Source organism: Fistularia commersonii, chromosome 12, assembly GCF_037954325.1.
Source record: "Fistularia commersonii isolate RoL2024-O1a breed Wild chromosome 12, RoL_Fcom_v1.0, whole genome shotgun sequence".
NCBI classification, from domain to species: Eukaryota; Metazoa; Chordata; class Actinopteri; order Syngnathiformes; family Fistulariidae; genus Fistularia; species Fistularia commersonii.
This window is the reverse complement of record NC_141295.1, coordinates 7490054-7510187: the sequence shown is the minus strand read 5'-3', so window position 1 is coordinate 7510187 and position 20134 is coordinate 7490054. Positions and strand designations below refer to the sequence as shown.

The following is a 20134-nucleotide window of genomic DNA, read 5'->3' as shown; positions in this document are numbered from 1 at the left end:
AAGGTAAAGATAGAGGTAGCAAAGGCGAAAGAAAGTGCATACGATGACTTGTACGCTCGGTTGGGTAGTAAGGAGGGTGAGAATGATCTATACAGGTTGGCGAAACAGAGAGATAAAGATGGAAAGGTTATCTAACAGGTCTGGGTGATTAAGGATCAAGAGGAAAATGTATTGACAGATGCTAGAGGAGTGATGGGAAGATGGAAAGAGTCCTTTGAAGAGCTGATGAATGGGGAAAATGAAAAAGAGGCAAGGGTAGAAGACGTGACTATTGTAGACCACAAAGTAGCACAAATTAGTAAAAGTGAAGTGAGGAAGACATTGAAGAGGATGAAGAGTGGAAAAGCAGTTGGTCCCGATGATATACCTGAAGAATGGAGAAGAATGGAGAAGAGTGTTATGGTGCCTATTTTTAAGAATAAAGGGGATGTGCTGAATTGTGGAAACTATAGAGGGATAAAGCTGATGAGCCATACAATGAAGTTATGGGAAAGAGCAGTGGAAACTAGACTGAGAGCAGAAGTCAACATTTGTGAACAGCAGTAAGGCTTCATGCCTAGAAAGAGTACTACAGATGCAGTATTTGCGTTGAGAATGCTAATAGAGAAGTACAGAGAAGGCCAGAGGGAGCTGAATTGTGTTTTTGTAGACCTCAAAAAGAATATGATAGGGTGCCAAGAGAGGAGCTCTGGTATTGTATGAAGAAGTCTGGAGTGGCAGAGAAGTATGTTAAACTGGTGCAGGACATGTTCAGGACTGTGAGACAGTGATATGGTGTGCTGTAGGGGTAACACAGAAGTTCAAGATGGAAGTGGGACTCCATCAGGGATCAGCTCCTAGCCCCTTCTTTTTCGCAACGTTCTTAGTTGCGAAAACTAAGGATGGACAGGCTGACAGATGAGCTTAGACAGGAATCTCCATGGACTTTGATGTTTGCAGATGACATTGTGATCTGTAGTGAGAGCAGAAAACAGGTAGAGGAAAATCTAGAGAGGTGGAGATACGCTCTGGAAAGGAGAGGAATGAAAGTCAGTCGAGGCAAGACAGAATATATGTGTGCAAATTAGAGTACTCGGGTGGAACGGTGAGGCTACAGGGAGTGGAGATCAAGAAGCTGGAGGATTTCAGGTACTTGGGGTCAACCTTCCAGAGCAAAGGAGAGTGTGGAAAAGAGGTGAATAGACAGGTCCAAGCTGGTTGGAATGGGTGGAGAAAGTGCCAAGGGTACTATGTGATAGAAGACTATCAGCCAGAATGAAAGGAAAGGTGTACACGACAGTGGTGAGACCAGCAATGCTGTTTGGCCCAGAAGCAGTTACAATGACGAAGACAGGAGTCAGAACTAGAGGTTGCAGAGATGAAGATGTTGAGGTTCTCTTTGGGAGTGACCAGGATGGATAGGATCAGGAATGAGTCTATCAGAGGAACAGCACATGTTAGATATTTTGGAGAGAAGATCAGAGAAGACAGACTGAGATGGTTCGGTCATGTACAAAGGAGGGATAGAGAATCTATTGGTAGGCGGATGCTGAAATTGGAGCTACCAGGCAAGAGGTCTCGAGGAAGACCAAAGAGAAGATTAATGGACGTAGTGACAGAGGATATGAAGGTAGTTGTCGTGAGAGAGGAGGATACAGAGAATAAGTTTAGATGGAGAAAGTTGATTCGCTGTAGCGACCCCTGAAGGGAAAAGCTGAAAGAAGAAGAAGAAGGTTTGAGCTGTTTCTCTTTGCCTGTCGTGCTTATGTTCTCTGCCTTCTGAAACAAAACTGATGCTGCTCTCTGCTGGTGGTGACTTTTTGTTATCTTGACAGCACCTCACCAGCACCTCAGCAAACTTCCGCAGGATCTTGCAGCCTGACAGGATGTGCTGAAGGCTTTGTTGCGGGCATTGTAGAGGTAGCAGCATTCCTCAAACCCAAACTACTGGTGGAGGACACAAGGGGCAGGGAAGGTTGCATGTTGTACGAATGAGAAAGCTAATTCTTGCCTATGGCATCTTCCACAAGTCTGACCAGCTGATGGTTAGAGTGGCAACTCCTTCCCAAATTGTCCAGCTTCCCTGCTCCACCACCACCATCTCCTTCCTTTCTTTCCGGTTAGCTTTCGACTAGAAGCGAAGCGCCTCCCCCCATCCTATTTCTGCTCTGCCTACCTGGACTCTGCCAATGACCTCTTGGTGTTACAGCCTGCTATCAGCCCATTCGACTTCTGTTTGGGGATTTCACTTGCGGCCTATAGGAAACCTGGTGTTTGCAATTCTTCCTGCTTTATCCTTTTGACTCCCTTTGTTTGAGGACCAGCCTGGTTTTCTTATGATGTTAAATGGTATAATTTGTTCGCTTCATAGCATAATTGTCGAACTTGTGATTTTGGCCAAATGGATGTATTTGGATAATTTTACTCACAACTAACATTCTGCCCAGCTATGATTATGTTTATGTTTTGGTTATACAGAATCAAGAGTAAACTGAACTTGAAATTAGATTTTTTTTTTTATTATTTTTTCTGTGTTTCGTTATTCTACTAACTTATTTTACAGTATACCTTCACAATCACTCATATCACTCAAATTTATGCAGCAATAGGTCATGCGGACATGTACAGTCAGTATGCAGAATTTGAAAGAAACGTGTGATGTTAAAAAAAATTCTGTACAAAAAGTGATTTGATCTGTTACAGTTTAGGTAAATAAAAAAAAAAAGTGTTATTGCACGTTGATATATATTGATATTGCATAACATCTCAGTTTCTCTCTTATATTAATAATTACATGGCAGCCATTGTGACTTATATCACAAAGGCTGCCATAGGGAAACGTTTACTGTCCTTTACTGTTTTACTTTCCTCTTATGTTTATTTTTTGAGTGAAAGACAGCAACTTTATTCCTGACAATGCTCATAGACCAGCTGCAACAAAATGTAATGCACTGAAGTCTTGTTGATAATGTGAACTGTTTTCCATATTTTTCTATCTTTTACTCTAGTTGAGGAAGGCTGTGATGGACCACATCTCGGACTCTTTCCTGGAAACCAACGTGCCTCTATTGGTACTCATCGAAGCGGCTAAGAGCGGAAATGAGAAGGAGGTCAAGGAATATGCTCAGGTGTTCCGCGAACATGCCAACAAGCTCGTAGAGGTCAGTTATAAATAATAAACTGAATATGAACATTGGCACGCACTCTCTCTCTCTCTCTCTCTCTCTCTCTCTCTCTCTCTCTCTCTCTCTCTCTCTCTCTCTCTCTCTCTGTCTCTGTCACACACTTACTTTCTGCTTATTCTTCGGAATTACTATTCTAATAATATAAATGCCATGCCTCATTTTATTGTGCTCTAAAAACTGAAGTTGTCATCTTCAAAGTATCTGTATGTTAAACTTTGTAACTTGTAGGTTTAAAGTATAAATGAATAGCCATGTCAAAGTATGAATGAATTTGACTTTCGATTTGAAAATGATGCCTGCAAGTCACCTGCACTTCATAATCAAAATGTAGACTACTGGCCAAAAGTTTCATCATCGCAACCAAAAACTTTGTGAATCTGGTGTTCTGAGTGCTCTTTACACATGGGTAAAAAGTTTTATTTATTACTTGAAGGACATGATTATCCTTCACTCTCTGTCAACAGTTTTATTTAATTTATTGATAAATTTTACCCTAGCATACGCGTGAGGTTGGAAATGCAGCCAAAGGGAGTGCACAAGCCAGTTTTGAGCCAGTCCCAAGCCTGGATAAATGCAGAGGGTACAGACATATACAGTATGTTCATATACACATACACATACACATACACATACACATACACATACACATGTATATATATATAAAATATATAGCCACACATATCACTAAAGGTGACAGCAGCTGGCATCAGGTGGAATAGGCTGCTTTAAAACAAATGGGGTTTTGAGTAGTTATTTGAAGTGGGGAAATTAATGGGTGTTCCTGAGTTTGGGTGGTAGCTGAATGCTCTGCTCCCCATGGTGGTGAGATGGATGGAGAGGACAGACATGTGTACGGAGGAAGAGGATCTGAGGAAACGGGAGGGGTTTGGAATGGGGAGGGGTTGGGATGGAGAAGGTCAGACAGGTATGGTGGGGCGAGCTTTTGGGTGGCCTTGTATGTTAACAGGATGATTTTTAATTGAATACAGCACTGAACCGGGAGCCAGTGGAGCTGCTGGATGACAAGAGTGATGTGTTGGGGGGAGAGGGTTCAAGTGACATGGGCAGTTAAGTTCTGTATTAGTGGAAGTTTAATACAGGGATTTATGAGAGAGGTCGAAGACGAGACAGTTGCAGTGATCCAGACGGGATCCTGTAGACAGGATTTCGGCAGTGTGGGGGGGTGAGACAGGGGTGGAGACAGTTAATGTTTCATAGGTGGAAGTAGGCAGAAGAGGTGATGTTACTGATGTTGGACTGAAAGGATAGCGTACTGTTAAGGATGACACCCAGACTCTTAACCTAGGCGGAGGGTGAGACAGAGGAGCTATCTATAGTGAGAGAAGCTGTTGGAGACGCTAAGACTACCACCTTATTCTTAATGAAATGACAGGAGTGCACTGCAATTCTAGTAGGACTCCGGTAAGATTTTAAGATTTCTTTCCAACTTTCACTTTTCAGTCTGCGACTGTAACAATCATAAGGTCGAAATAAAGCATTAAACATCTCTACATCTTTATCTCTGCTACCTCCAGCTCTCCTTCCTTTCTTTCCTTTAATGCTACTGCCTCTAAACCATACAGCATTGTTGGTTTCATCCCCGCCGGACCGATACTCTTTTATCACTCATTACTCCTAATCTCTGCTACTTCATGGTCCACATTCTAGCCTGTGCTCTTCAAGGTACTCTTCCCATCATCACATTTATCTTTTGACATCCATCAATATATTTCTCTCTCTTTACTTTATCACCTGAACTCTGGTTTGCCAACCTGTATAAATCATTTTTCCTTCCTTCCTTCCTGTCATACCTAACACACAAGTAACCATATGCCCTTTGTTTGACCTTTGCAGCCTCCACATTAACCTTGTACTGCACGCCCTTGTACTCCACTTAGTATTTCAATTCATCTTTGCAAACCTCTTTTTCTTTATATACTCCTGTACTTCCTCATGCTACCACCTAGTCACCTGGTCTACTTTCCTTCCAGACAACACACCAAATACTCATACATGTCCCCCTTATCACATTAGCCACAGTTTTCCAGTCATCTGGCTGTCTCTGACCACCCAGAGCCTTTTTAAACTCCTCTGTGAAAACCATACATGACTCATCCCTTTCCAGCTTCAGATGCTTCGCCCTTTGCCTTGCCTAAACCTCATCATCTTCCTTTTAACCAGATTCATCCTACTACCACCATCATCCTCTCTGTAAAGTCTACCACCTTCTGTCCCTTAGTCTTCCTATCCAGGATACCAAACCTGACCCACTTTTTCATCACCTCTATTACCTGCACCAACATGCAAATTTGGTCTCTCACCTTTGACAATATCGTGCATCATTTTATCTAGCTTACTCCAGAAGTTTCTTCCCCTCTAACTCACATCCCATCTGAGGGCCATAGCCACTAACAACATTGAGCAGCACACCTTCAAATTCTAGCTTCAGACTCCTCACTCAATCTCACACTTTTTTCACTTCCAGAACATTCCTAATAAACATCTCCTATGAGATAACTCCTGTTCCATTTCTCTTACTATCAATGCTAAGGCAGAGCAACTTAAAACCTTCTCCTTAACTTCTAGCAATGCTAACTTTCCACCTGGTCTTCCTAGGACACATCATATCCGCCTTCTCTCTCTTCCTCAAGTCAACCAACTCTCTAACCTTTCCTATCACTGCCCCAATATTCAAAGTCCCTACTCGTAGTCCCAGATTCTTGCCTTTCCTCTTCTCTCTCTGATTGCAAAGATGTCTTCCTTCTCTCTTTCTTCAACCTAACGTAACCCAATTTCCTTTGGTCCTCCAGAATATCAGCACCAGCAGCAGTTACTGGCCCAGGCCTCAACTGATCCAGTTTCAAAGTTCTCTTTTGGATAAACAAACAATGATTAGTTACAATTAATCATGAGAGACATACTCTCGATACTGACCAAGTAACATACAGTAGTCAAAAAAGCATATATAACTAGATTTATATATATATATAACTAAAATATTAACTGAAGCAATTTATGCATTTATGTTATTGCAGTCACATCATTGTTGAGTTAGTATTGAGTTTAAATAATCCCCTTATTGATACGCTGACTTTGACAAGAATACATTAAGGGGAAATGTAAAAACAGTTGAACTGGCAGGGTGATCAACTTAAAATGAGAACCTCAGCTCGCCATTGTAATTAACAGAACACAAAACACTCCCTATCCGGTAGCTTCAAACAAAGCATTTGCTTTTGTCCAGTGGAAGATCTTTCTAGGTTGAAAAAAAAGGAGGTTGGGCAAATATATCCTTAAGTTGGAGAAAACACAACCTTAATTGAACTCCTTTTACCCTCTCCTGGAGGAGTGTGCCAAGTTTGAGTCGCCTCTCTTTCTCACAGCTGTGGTGCTACCCTTCCTCAATATTCTTAATTTCAGTTTGAAGATTTTCAATTACCTTTTTTTATTTTGGCTGAGGAAAAGGATGCATACTGTTAACAGAACACCCACATCAGTGTCTTGCCAACTCCTTACCATAAACTCAAAGAGTGAAAGAGGTTTGTTTGTTTTTACATTCCTGCCAGAAAGCAATGAACTTTTGGCACAAACTTTTGTCTTGCAGTAGTTTATTGTTGAAGTGTTGAAGTACGACTTGACCCGTGGGCCAGGAGTTGTGACTACTTGTGAAAACCAACTGTTTTGACAAGTTTTGACAACATGGTGGCGCGCTCGGGTTTGGCAGTGTTATGCTCCCCAGTGTGGTGATTTTTTTCCTACTTGTACTTCTCCTCAAATGTCTATCTCTGGAAGTATGTCAGGCTTACTTTAGCTACAGCCACTGGTACCTTATCAGCAGTAACTCAATCACCCACAAGATAGACAAACTGGGACTATACATCACCTCAAACAGCTTCCTGAGGAACTGGAATGCGACTGTCATCATGGAGATGTGGCTTCACCCGCTGATCCCAGATACTGCTGTTCAGCTCGGGAACTGCACACTTCATCGGTAACACCGGCGCCCCCACCCATTTCTCCAACACCTGCATTAAATTCACAGGTGAGACCACCCTAATTGGACCAGGTCTGAGATGAGGTGTGGAAACTGACAAAGTGGTACACAGTAAAGAACCTCACGCTGAACAACATAAATCAAAAGAATTCATCCTGGACTTCAGGAGAGGGGGAGCCACTCCTGGTCTGCTCTACTGGTCTGCCAACACAACAGCAGCAGTGAAGAATGCCCAGCAGCGAGTACACAGTAAAGCCAACCTAGAAGTGCTTTTGATCTTCTACCAAGCAGCCATTGAGAGCATCCTGACATACTGACATACTGACATACTGCGTGACAGTGTGGTATGTTGGATGCATGGGGGCAGAGGAGAACTGAGAGTGATGAAAACAGCCCAAAAGATCTTAGGCCACTCTGTACGCCGTCTAAGGGACATCTCCAGCTCTTGCTACCTTAGCAGAGCAACAAACATCATCAAGGACAATCCCACATCTGCAACCAACTGTTTGAATTGCTGACCTCTGGCCAGCGCATTATCTTCTAGTGTATAATCTATTGTTTTTTTTTTAATTTATTTTGACATACTTCATCAAGCATGTAATCGGCAAGTTGAATATACCTCATCTCAGGATGTTTACAAGAGCTTCTTTTTACAAGAATATTACTGATCGCTCCAGTTGCACATCTCACTTTATTGCATCGCTTTTTATTCATGATTTATTATACTGTGTAGCATATTGTTGCATTTTACCTTCCCCTTTTGTTTTTGTTTGCTACACCATGGAGTAGCATTACAATTTTGTTATGCTTTTGCAATGCAGTGACAGTAAAAAGTTATTCTATTCTATTCATCTATTCTATTTTTTTGCTGACCTCTTCAGTAGTGTGATGTGTCCCTGTAGGCAGAAACTTTTCCTTTTGTCCAAAGGATAAGGGTTTGCAACTTGCTAAGAGTTTTTAACAATCTGATGAATGTATCAGAAAGTAATCTTGTGTAAGCTATCATCTAAAAAGTCAATGTCCTCAAGGATGTAAAGGTCATACTTCCTTATTGCTTCTGCAAAGTGAAAGCAGTCTCTGACTCTGAGCCACTCATGTCATTGCACTCTTTTAACTGACTCACATTTATGTACAGTAGCTTTATCATTCCTGCATCCAGAAACAGTAGGAAGCTTATATGCTCCTGCTGTTTCCGAGAGGGAAGCAGTCTTGTTCATACTCAAAGCACTTTTTTTGCCTTAAGCTAGCATAAACCATGTAGGCGGCATCTCTGAACTTCACTATGAAGGAGACCTCCAGAGCCTGTGACAGTGCCTCCAAAAACATGAACACCTGCCTCTTTAAGGGTTGAACAAGCTGGCTCACGGTTTCAAAGGCACTGGTGAACTTTCCAAACTTCCCAATTTCGTTTTCCAACCATTCATTTCGAATGAACAGCATCCGTCCATTCATCCATCATCTGTGCCCTGCACTCAGGGCTGCTGGGGGATGATGGAGCCCAGCCCAGCTTTCATCCGGCGAGAGGCGGAGTACATTTGGACTGGTCGCCAGTCAATCACAGGGCCCCAAATACAGACAGACAACCATTTACTCACTCACAGCAAAAAAGGGAAACAAGAGATAACCCACATAGACAACATGCAAACAACATGTACAGAAAGGTCCCCTTGTCGGAATGGAACCAGGGTTCTTTGAGCTGTTAGGCCGAAGCACTAACCACTGGGCTACTATACCACCTGAAAGAACGACAAACTGATAAATTAATGTAAAAATGTTACAGGCAGGTCAGAGCAACTCAGAATGCAGATAAGTTTAAAAGAGTTCTTTCAGTACATTTCTTTTGAGGTTTGTGGCTCCCCTCAGGTCTGTGACCTGGGGTCTGTGGTCTCAGTGGCTCCCCTCAGGTCACAGACCACTCGATGGCCAGGTGTAAGATGTGAGACTGATCTGCAAGGATCTTTTTGGCAGTTTTTAAAATTCAGCTTTCATGGAAGCGGGAGAGAAGTCTGAGGGTTTGGCCAATTATTTTGACCTCAGGTTCCTGAGCAGGTCCTGCTGTTGGTGACATTTGCTGATGATTTCCTCAGTGTTAGAGGAGAACCTCGAGAGGATGTCAAGAACAGTGCCCAGGTATCTCTTCTCCTTCACCATTTCTACTGGTGGTGGTGATTGTCTCTGCCTGTTGCCTCTGCCTGCTGGGGAACGTGATGACCATGTCCTTAGTCTTGCTCACATTCAGCTTCAGGCAAGAGGCTTGGCACCAGAGCACGAAGTCCTGGAGGGCTAAATCATGGTGGAGTGAGAAAATTGGGACAGGAGAACGATGTTGTCAGCTAACTTCACGAGGTGGCAGTCCTGTTGGGTGGATCTGCAGTTGTCTGTGTAGAAGACGAAGATCAGGGGAGACAGGATACAGCCTTGAGGTGAGTCAGTGAAAGTGAAGAAGGTGTCGGAGAGGACATTGTCCACCAGCATCCTCTGGGATCTGTTGGGGAGGAAACTGATGATCCACTGACAGTGGTTGAGGGGGAAACGGGTCAACAGCTTCTCTGCCAATATGCATGGTTGCAAGGTTTTAAAGGCTGATGACAAGTCAGCAAAAAGGAGCCCAGCTGTGTCGTGAAGGTTTGCCAGGTGTCTGTGTATGGAGTCAGAGAGGAGATAATTGGCACCAAGGCCATATTTTTGATCCCCTGTGAAGCTGAGTGGAGGTCCACTTGTGCAAAGGTTTGCTCTACCTTGTTCTTGTTCTAACTCAACTTGGCAGTTCTCATGGATTGTTTGACCTCCTCAGTAACCTTCTTCTTCTCAGCCTTAGAGCCAGTGAAGATTTTTTTTTATCTTCTTTAGAATCTTCTTTAGCTTTTTAGTCACCCAGGGTTTGTTGTTAGCAAGCGTTGACTTTTTGGGGGGATGACATTGTCAACACAGAAGCAGATGTAGGATAAGACAGTCTCACCCGTGGACATTCAAAGCAAAGGATTCAAAGCCTATCAATACTGTCTGGCGTCCACTGCTTGATGATCGTAGTTACTCCACCTGCTCTCCTTATCAACGGTGCATAGGCAGAAGCAGGCAGGATGAATTGAAGGTCAGCAAAGCCAAGGGGGGTGACAGCGCTTTATGCATCAGGGACGGATCTAAAACATTTGTCAAGTGTATGTCCCAGACGGGTTTTGGGTTCTATCGTTCGGGGAATAGACCCTTGATTGTTGGATCTTCTGTTAGCTATATCCTTCGTCCCTGTTTTCCTAGCCTACTTATTTGCTGAGTTCAAGAAAAGTTGTACAGATAATATATTAATGAATACCTTTAATTTGATCCTCCCGTGAACCTTTAAAAACAATGATGACATGACTAAATTCCATATATGATTCACAAAATATGCGCAAAATATCTAAATCAGTAGTTCATGTTTATTATTATTTTAGAATTAAGTTATCAGAGGATAGTCCAATTACCTATATTGATTGAATATGTATAGATTTATTACAGTCTTTGCTGTTGTTTTAGAAAAGGTAGTCAATATTGGTACTTTGCATCCAAGCTCCTGTAACGTATAGTTCACCCCATGCGTTTAATTAGCTTTCTATTTGTTTTTTGTCTTTTTCAGTCCATCTAATATGTTTATCTGATATACACCTCTGGCTATTGCATACAGTGCACTCAAAAAGCATAGTAAGTTAATTGATCTTACAAATGCAGGGGTTATGAAACTACAATGTAATCATGTATACTTTATTAATGCCTTGTGGGGAAATTTGTTCTCTCAAATTAACCCATCATGGATGAACCATGAGCAAAGGCTTCCATCCATCAGCGCAAGGGGAGCAGTTAGGGATTCAGTGTCTTGCTCAAGAACACCTCAACACACTAGGAATCGAACCAGGAATGTTGGTTTACAAAGACAATTGCACCACCTCCTGCACCACACCACCCCCAGGGTGTGCCTTTGGCTGGGATAAGGCAGGCTGTCGGCATTGTCTACAAAAAAACGCTCTTGGCATTGTCTACAAGAAATTGTTTATTATAAACTTAAAACTGAAAATATTTTACTACAATTATAAACTGACATTTTTGTAGATTTTCCTTTAGGTTGTTTTGTAGTTTTAGTGTAACTCAGTGAGCATGTTTCAGGGGGAGATGGTAAACAGCCGCTTTTCTGAGAATAAACAGCTGTGCCCAGTGATGCAATCAACCAATCCATTTACCCAAAGCTGACATGTACAGTATGTTCTTTGTTTTGCATCTTCACTGACCCTAAAAGAAGAAAATGGAAAAATGCAAAGAGAAAATAGAAAATATCATGGCACCAAGACTACTCAGCACTCAAAAATTCCAACTCAATGCTCCATTTGTTACAGAAAAAAATATTAATTTGAATATGTGTGGCACTTTTCAGTAAACTTTTTCTGACTAGCCTGTAGTGGAGGTAAGATTAGCTCGGAGACAAAAAACATAATCACTATTTGTACTAGTAGCTATGAAAGCTTCTATTAAGGCACGACATAACATGTGCTGTGTTGTACATGAAAGTAGACTTTCTGTAATGTTTTTCAGACTCGACACTAAGTGGATTACACAAGATTAAGTATTCAAAAAGAGATGGCATAAAGAGAGGACTTACATAGTGCATAGCGCAAGCACATTTCTTGAGGTTATATGATACATCACCAAGCATAAATCCTGAACTGTGTCATGCACTCAAGGGGGCTTAGTTATAGCGGTTCAGATTCCCCACAGCGCCTATTGCCTCTGATTCATTGATCATCTTCATTTTAGCTTTTGAATACAGCTAAGTAAAGAAATGGTTAAAATATGGCCCTATATTATAAGTCCTCTGGTTGGACAATTATTATCATTACATCAAAAATAACTGTTTTAAAGCCTGTTCCACACATCTTTTGGGAGGGACCATGCCAACAAAAACCGGCAGTGAATCACTATTTTCACTCCATCATAAAACAATTGTGGACAAACTCTTCAGCTTAAGTGCAAGCCCCCCCCCAATTTTTTTGAAATGTGCAGTTAAAACAAAACATGAGTTTGAAATCATATTTAATTAGTGTTTTGAGGGAATAAGTCATTGCATATTATGACCAAGTTAAAGCAACTGTTAGACATCTTCAAACTCTGAATTAAGTTATCTGTTCTTCTCTGTTGTCTTGTCTTACTTCACCATTGCACTATGCCCCCCACTGACAAAAAAACTGATTTGTGTTCTATATGTGCCATTTCATCTGAGAGGCCTCTTCAGTTCACTAAACAAGCCTCTCAGATGAGGGGTGAAATATCTTCAAATGAAGAAAATCAAGTCCAGATGCCACAACAAGAAGATATTGACAAGAATTCACCGTGACCTGGATGTCTGAGAGCCTCCACAGACAAATTAGACAATCATGGAGGGGCAAAGATCAGACTGGATTACTGTAAAACTGAATCAGCAGCTCCTGAGGCAGATTGAGCTTTCTGAGCTGACCCAGACTCTACATCCACTGTTCAGCCTTTGTGATCACGCTTTCTAAGTTGGATGCCCACTTAAGTTCTTGGGAGATGGTGGCTCCAAGAAACCTACAGGTTTTTTACAGTAGCCACAGTGCTGTTTATTACAGAGATGAGGCAGCGTAGGGGGTCTCCTTATGAAGTCCATTGTCATCTCCCAGTCTTGGGTGGGTTAAGCCCCATGTTGTACTGATCTCCTTAGTCAGTGAGTTTCTGGTTGTACAGGACTGTCCCACTTCTGAATGTCTACTCCATGGCCTTGCGAAGCGGTCTGAGTTTTAAGATAAACCAGACTTTGTTCTCATTGTTTGTGCAGAAAGTCTTTGTCTGCCCACACACATGTCCTCACTAAAGCTAATTTAAGATATATCATTATGGGTAAATTCATCCAGGTCCATGCCTGCAGCCTTGAAAACACTCCAGTCAGTGCAGTCAAAGCAGCCGTGTGTTCCTAACTTGCCTTTGTGGGTCATATCCTTACAGTCTTCATCACCACCTTAGCAGATGTTTAATTGCTGCATGTGAGATTGGAGAAGATCAACCATGCAGTGATCTGAGACCCCCAAGCTGCATGGGTGACAGAACAAAAGGCGACCTTCTGGATTGTACAGCAGTTGACCAGGGGTTTGTGTCCCTGGTCAAATGCTTGACATGTTGTCTGTACTGTTGGAGTTCATGGTTGAGGTTGAAGTCTCCAAAAAAAATGGAAGGGAGTCAGGATATTTCTGTTCTTTGTCATGTACCTGGCAAGCCAGGTGTTGTAAAGCCTCAATAACACCTTTGGTGTAATGTAAACACCAACCAGCATAAGAGTGGACCTCCCACAGTGAATACAACAGCTTGCAGTTATTTAAGATGGTGTCTAAGTGAGGGCTGCACAATGATTTCTTCACCACTGACAACATATGTGCACCAACCATTCAGGATTGTAAAAGGAGATTCCACCACACCTCCTGTGCCCCATCAGGTCCATGTTGGAGTCCACCAAGAAAGTTAAATGCCATTGTGCAACAGCTTGTTTAGTAGAATCGCTCTCCCAATATTTTCAAAAAAAAACATATGTATTCAAAAAGAGACCAGTTTTTATCACCCCTGCCCAACACTTTATTTCTCCTGCCAAATTAAATGAAAAGAACCCCCAATGCAGAGAACAATCTGGCAACACTAGACATACACCTATCTGTCCAAAAAGTATTCTTCTTTTAACCTACGGTATCTGTCCATCAGTCCATCTTTTTGTTGTAGTTGTCAAAACTTGTCATTGGTAATTAATTTGCCCACTCAGTGCAGAGTTGCCAAGACATTTGTGGAAATATTGTTCAATTGATCTGGGGATACATTGCTTGGATAGATTTTGTACAATTACAGTTCAATAAAGTACAAAAAAAAATCTGTTGATAAAGTCAAGTATAGTCATTGACATACAGAATTATTTTACAGTGAGCAGTATCTTAAATAAATGGTCATATGTTAAACTAGAGCAATTTTTAACTGTGATGTAACTGCAGATAAAATGAACTGCTCACCCCCTACAAGCTTGATTGCAAATCTGGAAGTGAAACAAATCTCAAAGGACCTGCTCTACAGCCTGTATCTGTTTCCCTGAGGGAGAAAGCCCTAGTTTGAGTGTTCGCTTACATCATCAAAGACCCCCTCTTTCTCATACAATATTAATATGCACTAAATCAGTGGCAAATAGCAGGAGCAATATTTACACAGCATCAACATGAGCTTGCAAAGGCACATATAGGGGGGTTTCTTTATGCTCAAAGATTAGAGGGCTCTAACAACCTTGATGACAAGATGACTGTACGTGATGTGGATTCACTATTTTGACTAATTAGGATGTGGCTCATATGTCCTCTGCATGTCATTCTTGACTCTCTGTGGACCAATTAATGAACCATTTCTGTTTCAGAACACTTGGTTTTAAATTTTTTTACTCATTCACTGATTTACTTTTAGGAACATAAATGGAACTACTTGGATACTAACTTAATTAATAAATAACCAAATACATAAATACAATAAAATACAACTAAGGTATGAAATAAAGTTACCAAAGTATAATTCTAAGTAGAATGTGGAAATTAAAACTTTGGCTATCGAAGGAGGCATATGTATCTTTAGGACTTATGATTAGTTATTATTTAGTTCTTTCCTCTTTGCACTTCTCAGGTTTATTCGAATTAACAAGCAAGACAGAGTGAGCCTTCATTTTGTAAAGTGAAAAAAATGTGTTCCAGAAGAAAATCCTCCATATCTGGAAAATAGGGCCTTTCATCCATCCATCCATCCATCCATCCATCCATCCACCCATCCATCCACCCATCCATCTTCTACCGCTTATCCTGCACTCAGGGTTGCTGGCGGCTATCCCAGCTGTCATTGGGCGAGAGGCGGGGTACACCCTGGACTGGTTGCCAGTCAATCACAGGGCTGGAAAATAGATCATCTCTCTTAATTTGAGTTGCTGCTTTAGAGTAGAAGTGATTTTTAACAAAGTGATTTGAGCCTCAGGGGGGCACGGTGGCGCAGGGGTTAGGCCCTTTGCCCAGGCACAGCCCAAAGGAACGACATGGCTCCCTCTTCCCTTGAGCTCACCACCCACAGGGAGGGCCAATGGGGTCAGGTGCAGTATGAGCTGGGCAGTAGCTGGAGCGGAGGACCTTAGCAATCCGATCCTTGGCTGCAGAAGCTTGCACTTGGAACATGGAATGTCACTTATCTGGTGGGGAAGGAGTCTGAGCTGGTGCGTGAGACAGAAACTCCAACTAGATATATTCGGACTCACCTCAACGCATAGCTTGGGGTCTGGAACCAGGTCTCTCAATAGGGGCTGCACTCCTTTCTCATGCTGGAGTTGCCACCGGTGAGAGGCAGGTGTGGGCATATTGATCGCCCCCCGTCTCGGCCCCTGCATGTTAGGGTTCAAACCCAGTGGACAAGAGGGTCGCATCCCTCTGCCTTCAGTTGGAGGGGATGGGTTCTGACTGTTGTTTGTGGCTATGCACTCAACAGTTCAGTTTACCCACCCTTCTTGGATCCCTGTAGTGGCTGCTAGAAAGCGCTCCGACCAGGGACTCCCTCGTTCTACTCGGAGACTTCAATGCTCACATGGGCAACGAGAGTGCAACTTGGAAGGCCGTGATTGAGAGGAACGTCCCCCCGATCTGAACTCGAAAGGTGTTTTGTTATTAGAATTCTGTGCTCATCATGGACTGTCCATAACAAACACCATCTTCAGGCATAAAGGTGTCCATATGCGCAGTTGGCACCAAAACACCTTAGGCCACAGTTCTTTGATCGACCTTGTGGTCGTATCGTCAGACTTGCAGGCCCATGTCCTGGACACTCAGGTGGAGAGAGGGGTGGAGCTGTCAACTGATAACCACCTGGTGGTGAGCTGGCTCCAATGGTGGGGGAGGATGCTGGTCAGACCTGGCAGACCCAAACGTAATGTGAGGGTCTGCTGGGAACATCAAGCAGAGTCCCCTGTCAGAAGGAGTTTCAACTCCCACCTCCGGCAGAACTACAATCATGTCTCAAAGGAGGTGAGGGGACATGTTCCATGCTTCCGTTGTAAAGGTGGTAGAGTGAAGCTGCGGCCGTGAGGCGGTTGGTGCCTTTTAGGGTTGCGCGGTTGGTGCCTTTTAGGGTTGCAACCCTCCAACCCACTGATGGAATCCAGTGGTGAAGGATGCCATAGGGAGTCCTATCAGGCCTTTTTTGCCTGTGGGGCTCTGAGAGAGAGCTGACAGGTACCAGCAGGTCAAGGGGTATGCGGATTTGGTGGCTGCCGTGGCAAAAAATTGTTTGAGTTCGGAGAGACCATGGAGAATAATGTCCAGTGGGCATCGAGGGGATTGTTGTCCACCCTCTGACAGCTCAGGTGGGACAGAGCTCAAGGTTTTGAGAATGACACTTTCACAAAGTCTGTTCCTTCAGGGTTTTTAGGTCTTTGCCAGATGTTTCTATGGTTGTGCCATTCTCAAAACTTTTGGCAATGACTGTATGATAGACGGTTTGCCATGAAAAAAAATGCTACAAATTGATCTAGTTTAATATATGGCCATTTCTGCGTGTCAATGACTACACTTGGGGGTCCATGAGCCAGAAACATCTGGCAAACACCTAAAAACCCTGAAGGAACAGACTCTGTGAAAGTGTCATTCTCAAAACGTTTGGCCATGACTGTATATTTTTTGTTGTATAAGTCTACATGCATGTAAACAACTTGTTGACACTTGTTACTATATCTAATCTAAAGACAATGCCTATATAGTCCTCAACTGACTCATAGCGTAAGTCAAGTAGAACATTATCTTCTCTACATCATGTGGAAGGAATGGCCTATCAAGTTTGCCCCCCGTTTACTGCTTAGCTCAGGCCTGGGCAACCTGTGGCTCCCAAGTCACATGCAGCTCTTACGTTCATGTCGATTTTTGTATTTGTGTGGGGTTTTTTTGCTGTGCGCGGAGAACACTGGAGCGGCACGTGATTGGACAAGTAAAAAACACACCAACACAAAAGTGAGTCTGGTTTTAAAAGCATTTAGTGAGATAAAATTAGGGAGTGTCCAGTCTTTTTGAAGTAAGTTCCATACAGTGGGGGCAGCATAGAAAAAAACCCTTTTCCCTAGTTCTGTGCGGGCAAAAGGGACATAGAGCAACAGTTGATCATTTGATTGCAGCGGGTAAGAATCAACAGTCTGCCTTGAGACTAAGTCACAGATGTAGGAGGGCAACAGCCCGAGCATGGCCTTATAAATAAAAGTGTACAAATGCCCCAACCTCCTGGTGGCCAAAGAAGGCCATCCAACACAAGAATATAGTTCACAATGATGTTTAACAATTTACAATTTGTTATGAGCCTCAGTGAGGCATGATACACAGTGTCGACTTTTTTAAGACTTTTAGCAGAGGCGTTCATGTACAACAGATCACCGTAATCTAAAATAGCTAAAAACTAGCAGTTACAAGCCGCTTCTTAACATTGAAAGAGAAACACACCTTGTTTCGAAAAAGAAAACCCAGATTAAGTTTAAGTTTTTTCACAAGACAGTCAATATGGGGCTTGAATGTCAAAGAGTCATCAAGTAAAACCCCAAGGTATTTATATTCATTGCACCCGCTTGATGACATTCCCTCGAAAGTTGATACCACAGGAAGATCTGTAGGGACCGTCTTACTATTTTAAAAGATCATGAGCTTTGTTTTGTCAGCATTAAGAATCAATTTCAGCTGCTCAAGTGCAAGCTGAATCGTATCAAGTTCTCTGCACGGATTCAATAGCTTTCACAGGGATGGATCCAAAGCAATAGATGATTGTGTCATCAGCATAAAGATGAACATTGGCATCTGACAGATATTTTTCCTAGTTCATTAATGTACAAAATAAACAGGAGGGGTCCTAATGTTGAACCCTGTGGCACCCCCCTGTGGACACTCAAGGAATCAGAAACCAGACCATCACATTTAACGCACTGAGTCCTGTCACTCAAGTAATTTCTGAACCAATAAAGTACAGAGTTAGAAAATCCAAAACTGCTGAGCCGATGCATTAAAACAGCATGGTCTACAGTATCAAAAGCTTTCGACAAATCAATAAAACGCGAGGCACAATATTGCTTCTTATCAAGAGCAGTAAGTATCTCATTGACCACCTTTGTGGCTGCTGTGATGGTATTATCAACTGAAATATGCCATGATAGAATAAATACAAATTGAAATATGTATTTACCCATTTAGCAACTATGATTCAAATTCAGTGTTAATATATATGATTGTTAGTTAGGACTGACATGTGTATGTAGCTTATTAAGTAAAGCCAAAGTGAGCTATTTATCCAGCTGTATGTGAAAACAGTCATGTTTAGTTTTACCAGTCTTTGTTCTATCCTTGCAGAGCATGTTACTTATTTGTTTACAAGACCAGTTTCTCAATTTATTACTCGGTTAAACTGGATTTTATCACAACCCAATGGATCTGATACATAACAAGTATTTGACCCCCATGTGATTTTGCAAGTTCTCCCACTTAGAAATCATGGAGGGTAAGTATTTGATCCCTTGAGTCAAACATTTTTTATATTTGGTACAGAAGCCTTTGTTAAAATATACACAGCTCAGAAAGTTCCTGTCGGTCTTCACCAGGTTTGCACACACTGCAGGAGGGATTTTGGCCCACTCCATACAGATCTTCTCTAGATATCTCAAGTTTCTGGGCTTGCTTTCACCCCTTGCTTCACTGTAGGTATGGTATTATTGGGAGGATACTCATCCATCTTCTTTTTATAAACACGGTGAATAGAGTTAAGACCATAAAGTTCTATTTTGGTCTCATCTGACCACAAAACTTTCTCCCATGACTCCTCTGGGTCATCCAGATGGTCCCTGGAAAACTTCAGATGGGCCTTCACATGGGCTGACTTAAGCAGGGGAACCGTCTGTGCGATGCATGATTTGAAACCATTATGTATCAGTGTATTACTGATAGTAGCCTTGGAAACGGTGGTCCCAGCTGTCTTCAGGTCGTTGACCATCTCCTCCCGTATAGTTCTGGTTCCTTCTTAGCATCATTGATACTCCATGAGGAGAGATCCTCCATGGGGCCCCAGTCCAAGGGGCATCGACAGTCTTCATTAGCCTCCTCCATTTTCTGACAATGGCTCTAACAGTTGTTCTTTCACCAAGCTGCTTGGCAATTGCTCTCTAGCCCTTTCCAGCTTTGTGAAGGTTAACAATTTTGTCTCTTGTTTCTTTTGACAGCTCTTTGGTTTTACTCATGTTGGCTGCTATACTTTTGTCAGATTATTGGGTGATTAGGTGTCTTTAAACTAACAACCTCAAATAGGTGCTACTCAATCAGAATGATGAGCAGAGTGTAGTTGGAGTCTTTAAAAGCAGATGAACTGGTCTTTAAGGGTCAGAAATCTGGCTAATAAGCAAGGGAACAAATACTGTACCCTGTAATTTACAATTACATTGTTAAAAAAGATCAGACAATGTGATTTCCAATTTTTTGGGGGGGATTCTGTCTCTCACAGTGGAAATGCACCAATGATGAAAATTTTAGACCCCTCCATGATTTCTAAGTGAGACAACTTGCAAAATCACATGAGGGGTCAATCACTTATTGACCTGACTGTATGTTAAAGCAAGCAAAGTTATATTGATAGTAAGATAGTGATACTGACACACATTTGTTTTAAAAGGCACTGTCATTTGCTTTATGTGGGAGGCCTATTTTCAACATTGACCATACGCTATTCTAAGCCAACAGCTTTGCTTCTTTACAGCCAACTTCTGGTCACTATTTCCCCAGAGGTTTGAGTGAAACTGTCATCCTCTGATTTTGAGGCCAAATAGAAAACACAAAGCAATTACATCCCCCCTAGGTGTCATAGAGGCAATTGCTTCTGGAAAAGAAACATTCTAGTTCTATAATTTCTGCGTTAAATTAGCAGCTTGAAA

General features: G+C 42.2%; 1 protein-coding gene across 3 annotated transcripts in view; it reads left to right on the top strand.

Moving 5' to 3' along the window:
* ctnna2 (catenin (cadherin-associated protein), alpha 2) overlaps positions 1-20134 on the top strand; it is a 270175-nt gene that overhangs the window by 192641 nt on the left and 57400 nt on the right. For all 3 annotated transcript variants that reach the window (XM_086156790.1, XM_086156789.1, XM_086156791.1), the window contains one exon: positions 2988-3140. In XM_086156790.1, coding sequence (XP_086012916.1) covers positions 2988-3140 — 153 coding nt within the window. The remainder of the gene's footprint in view (positions 1-2987; positions 3141-20134) is intronic.